The sequence below is a fragment of the Echinops telfairi genome, unplaced genomic scaffold, assembly GCF_000313985.2.
Source record: "Echinops telfairi isolate 266 unplaced genomic scaffold, ASM31398v2 ScPeMD7_2291;HRSCAF=2852, whole genome shotgun sequence".
Taxonomy (NCBI): Eukaryota; Metazoa; Chordata; class Mammalia; order Afrosoricida; family Tenrecidae; genus Echinops; species Echinops telfairi.
The window spans coordinates 30,984,304-30,989,695 of NW_022106189.1; the positions used below are offsets into that span (position 1 = coordinate 30,984,304).

Below are 5,392 nucleotides of genomic sequence, written 5' to 3' on the forward strand. Positions count from 1 at the left end.
TTCTCCTGTCAGGAGACAACAACCGGATCCCGGTGATTGAGTCCCTGAAGATCCGGGAGCAGCAACGCTCGGCCGTCTCCACCAGCTGGCTGCTGCCCTACAACTACACGTGGTCACCTGAGAAGGTCTTCGTGCGCACGCCCAAGGCCAACTACACCCTGCGGGACTACAGCCAGTTCTTCCAGGACATCGGCTTTGAGGAGGGCTGGCTCATGCGGCAGGACACGGAGCGGCTAGTGGATGCCACGGTACCCCCAGGCGTCCCCCTGCACTGCCTGTTCGGAACCGGGGTGCACACCCCAGACTCCTTCTACTACGAGAGCTTCCCCGACCGCGACCCTACCATCTTCTTTGGCAACGGGGACGGCACCGTGAACCTGCAGAGCGTGTTGCAGTGCCAGGCCTGGTGTGGCCGCCAGGAGCAGCCAGTGTCCCTGCTGGAACTGCCAGGCAGCGAGCACCTGCAGATGCTAAACAGCAACACCACCTTGGCCTACCTGAAAGGGGTGCTCCTCGGGGCCTGACACGTCCGGGCCACAGGGCTACTCTGCCGCCGCCTCTCCTGCTGCCTCAGGGGCTGCCTGGGTTTGTGAACAGCCAAGTGTCCGCCATGGGGACCTCTTGCTGACACCTCTCCTCGTGTGGCAGCAAAGGAAGAAGAACTCAAGTCTGAACTCGAGGGGCCTTTGGGAAAAAGAGCACAGCTGTTGCGGGGCCGCCTGGCCCCGGGCTCCGGTCCCCTCCTTCCCCCCCTCTGGAGCCTCAGCTCTCTTAGCCTGCCAGACCTGGCCCAGGCGCTTCCTGTGATTGCTGCCCCTGGAGTCCAGGGGTGGGTGATACCCTCCATTTACAGGCCACAGTCCTGGGCCCCTGGGAGCCTTGCCACTGGCCGTGGGTGCCTGAAATTTCTGCCCTCTGTGGCCTAGCTCCTTGACAGTCTGCCCCTGGTTTCAGGGCGGAGGGTTTCAGTCCTGCCTCCCTCCCGTTCCTCCAGGGCACCAGGGCATGATGGAGGTGGGGGCTCAGGATGGGGCTGCAGATACTCCCTCCCCCTCTGCCCCACTGCCGGGACTGTGTCGCAGGGCCTCTGGGCCTCTCAGTGGGACTGTGGCCTTGGTGTTGACGTTGACTCCCTTTGCCCTGGAGCTTCAAACCAGGGATGAGAGCAAGGCCCAGTGCCATGACCGAGGTGCCTGTGGGGAAGGGCTCAGGGAAGTAGCCAAGCCTGCCCAGAGCTTCCTTGAACTGCCTTTCCACGAACCCTCCACCACACTGCCACCCTGCCCCCTGCCTTAGGGTCTCTCGGGGGCTCACATTGACTGGCCCAGGATGAGAGTGGCGGGGAACCTCTAGCTCAACCTGCCAGGCAGCTGAGTAGCATTCACTCTGCGGGAACTAGCCACCACCCAAGACTTGAGTGGGCTGGTAGGCTGCTCCATTGGACAACCAGGTGCCTTGGGGGCTCTCCTGGGGGTCCCCTCTCTGCTCCAGTGGTGCTGCATAGCAGGGATGGAGGACCGGCCCAAGCATGCCCTGTTGGCTCCACATGGGCATGTAGTCATAGGCCAAGACTTGGGTCTAGCTTCCAGTTGGGCCCCCCCGGGTGGGCCCCCCCCAGGCCCCAAGCAGACTGTGAGGTCACCATCTGCTGTTTCCTTCAAGGTCTCTGTGGAGCTGGTCTCTCTTCATACATTCTCACATCTCCCTCCTCTGGTCCTGAGCGGTGGGCCCTGGTTGGGGCTCTGAGCGGGCTGTACAAACTTGGGTCCCAGCAATAAAAGTGTTCTGGTTGCTGTAAGCTATCTGGCCTGGGCTGTACTCTGAGCAGGAGGGAGGGAGGGAGGGAGGCAGCAGGGGGTGAGGGAGCCTGGGGAGGAAGGCCTCCCTCAATCCCCCTTCCTTCCTCAGCCCTGGTCTCCCCACAGCTTAGGATTTTTAACGTATTTTGAACCTACCGTAGCCCACCCTACCATTTGCTTCTTCAGGCTCATTTGCCTATCATCTCTCTGCCCTTGGGGACAGACACAGAAGAGAGACCTGCTGGATTGGAGTGAAAAGAAACCCAGATTGACTAAGAGAAAGGGATAGAGTGGCAGACTGAGGACCAAATGGAGATGGACCTAGAGGTCTAGGCAAGAACAGATAAACAGATACCATCCATCCGAGAGAGAGAGAGAAAGAGAGAGAGAGATGGGTGGGCTCCAGCCGAAAATCTGGGGTCCAGTGCTCAGGGCTTGCGGGAGGTTGGGGTGGGTTGGAAGGACGTTGAAGTTTCTATTCTAGTCGCTAATACACCTTCAGCCACCAGAGGGCGCTCGGAACCCTGTCACTGCACAGGTTCTAAGTCAAACCTGCCAGGCAGAGGTGCATGAGATTCTCGGTACACAGGTACTGTGGCACAACTAGCCTCGCTGGCCTTGGTTCCATGATAAAGAGCAAGCCCTCTTCTCCAGGCCCTGCTCAGCCCAACTCTGCCCTATGACCCACCCACTCATGTCACTCGTGGTCCTGCTGGCCACGCACTCAGCCCTGACCCCGCTCAGCAACGCTGACCTGCCTGGTTTCATAGCCGAGGAGGAAGGGTATGGACTCAGAGCCAGTTTCGGGATCAGCACACCTGGATCCATGTCCCAGTTGGCCCCAGCCAAGTAACCCAGAGGTTGTCCTGACACTTTGAGCTGATTTCCTCTGAAGAGTGGGGACGATCTGGTCCTGCAGAACATTGTTGGGATTCTCTGACGCAGGGCTCGGTGCACAATGTCCTTTCGGGTGACAGAGCGAAGCCAGAGGTCTGGGAGTTGCCAGAGCCTGTGTGCAACTCCTGGAAGGGCAAGTGGGCCGCCTGCTATTGAGTGAAACAGATGTGCCCCGAGCTTTCCCTCTGCAGCCAGGGAGGGAGGAGGACACTGATGGAGCAGGTGAAAGGGCAGGCTGGAATGACTGCTGATTCACATCCGCACTGTTCACACTCGGGTATGGTGCCCCAAAGGAAGGAGGGGCACTCGGAGGGCAACACCTGCTAAGGCTTCAAGGCTCCCGATTTATCATCTCAGCAGTGAGGGCCACTGCCACCCGGGAGACACAAAGGCATTCCATTCCAGTCTCCTCTGTTTTAGAAGGCTCCTTCTACAGCAGTGGTTCTCAACCTTCCTGATGCTGTGACCCTTTCATACAGTTCCTCATGTGGTAGTGACCCCCCCAACCATAACATTATTTTTGTTGCTACTTCATCACTGTCATTTTGTTACTGTTTTGAATCAGGCAACTCCTGTGAAAGGGTCTGCCGACCCCCAAAGGGGTTGCGACCCACAGGTCGAGAACCACTGCCCTACAGGGATGGGTTGGAGGGCGCGAAGCAGGACAGGGTCTGGGAGCTCTCTGGGGTTACGACAGTGTCCAGGTGTGGCTCACACCCACTGACTTGTTGCTTTCAAGCCCACCCGGACTCAGTGAGGGACTAGGATGGTAGAACATCCCCATGAGCTGTCACCAGTATGGCTGAAGTTATCAAGGGTTTTATCTTCCTTGGGCCGGTAATCGATGCTCATGGAAGTGGCAGAGATCAGAAGACACATTGCATTGGGTAAATCTGCTGCATGGGACCTCTCTGGTTTGTTGAAGAGCAAGGATATTTCTTGGAGGACTAATGTGCACCTGCCCCAAGCCATGGTATTCTCCATTGCATGGAAGTTGGACATTGAATGGTCGTAGAAGAATAGATGCATTTAAATTGTGCTGGAGAAGAATAGTGAAAGTTCCATGGACCAACCACTAAGCGCCGATCTGTACATCTGTATCAGAAGAAGTAAGGCCAGAGTGCGCCTTAGAGGCAAGGATGGCAAGACTTCGCCCATCCTTACGTCCTTTGGACGTATTGTCAGGAGAGAGCAGTCCCTGGAGAAGAACATCATGTTTGGTAAATTGGAGGGGCAGCAAAAGAGAGGGAGGCCCTGCATCAGATGAGTTGACACAGTGTGATAGTTATATAATCTGGTGTCAATTTGAAGAATCAGAGTGAAGGGGTGGAGTCTAGCCTGCCAATACGATCATTGCCAATGAGGCCTTTGTGTGGACATGGCCTTCTGAGGATTCTGGGAACTCCTGCATTCCTCCTTGGAGGCGGGAGACACACACACTCTCTCTCTGCTTACTCTCTGAGAAACTCTACTGACAAGACATAGGAAGCTATGCTGATGGCAGCAAGAGCCCTGGACCTGGAGAAGCCACATGGAGACCCCTGCCAGCACTGAGATGCTTATAATGCCACAGGATCCACAAGGCTTCCCACCCACTGGCCTGTGCTCTTCCTGCATTTGACATCATTGCATGTGTTTTGTGAGTCTGAAGAGGACTTTATAGATTGGTATCAGACATATGGGCTAATATCGATTGGACTTATGGACTTGATCTGGGTTGGGATGTTTTTTCAATATTCAGTGGTTCTTGTATAGAAAGCTTTTTCTTATACACACAAGTGTCCATGAATTTGTTTCTCTAGTCTACCCAGACTAACACACACACACACACACACACAGTGTCCTCATCAATGGGCTCAGACATAGGAACAAATGTGAGGCTGGGGCAGGACCTCCCAGTGTTTTGTTTGTTGTGCATATGGTTGCTATGGGTTAGGGCCGAATCAATGGTACCTAACAACAATCTTTATGGAAGCAGACTACCATAAAGATCTTTCTCTCTTGGAGAGGCTGGTGGACTTGAACTGCTGGCCTTTCAGTTAGAAGCCAAGTTCTTAACCACTGTCCCACCAGAATTTCTTAAGTGTGCTCTTGACTCATTCACTCAGAGGGCAAAGGTAGAATTGCCCCTGTAGAAACTCTTATGGAAGAACTCTTAAGGAAGCATTCTTTACAGAGGTAGAAAACCTCTGTCTCCTTCGGAAGGGCTGCTGATTTTGAACTGTTGACCCTGTCGTTAGCAGCCTAACATGTAACTCAGCAGACCCCCTTGGTTCCTTAGGCGTGCCTCTAAAAAACCTCGGTCCAAGATGCTGCCCGTTGAGCATTGGTCACTGGGTGTGGGGAGAACAGGGGCTTAGATGAGTCAAGGACAGAGGAAGTACAGTGGTAAACTGTCTGGAGAAAAGACTCCACAGCTGGCAGCTGGTCAGCACCTAAGGTGTGTGGCCCGGAAGCTGGGGCAAGGGCCCAGCTGCCAAGGTGAGCAGACCCTGGCACAGCCCCAGAGTTACCAGGAAGGTGCCCTCTAAGGAAGTGGGGAGGAGGAGAGCAGGAGAATGCAGTTCCCCAAAAAGGGTGTGCACAGGCTAGGGGAAGATGAGGATTGAAGGGGGTGCACAGGTTGGAGCCCCAAGTAGGCCGAGACTTGGCTGTGGGTGCGGGTCCGGGTGTGTGTGTGTGTGTGTGTGTGTGTG

At 55.5% G+C, this 5,392-nt stretch overlaps 1 protein-coding gene across 1 annotated transcript in view; it reads left to right on the forward strand.

The window, feature by feature from the left end:
- PLA2G15 (phospholipase A2 group XV) overlaps nucleotides 1-1,798 on the forward strand; it is a 16,137-nt gene extending 14,339 nt beyond the window's left edge. The window contains exon 6 of the mRNA XM_004704823.2: nucleotides 13-1,798. Within this exon, the coding sequence (XP_004704880.1) occupies nucleotides 13-524 (512 nt within the window). The 3' untranslated portion in view covers nucleotides 525-1,798. The remainder of the gene's footprint in view (nucleotides 1-12) is intronic.
- The last annotated feature ends 3,594 nt before the right edge of the window (nucleotides 1,799-5,392 follow it).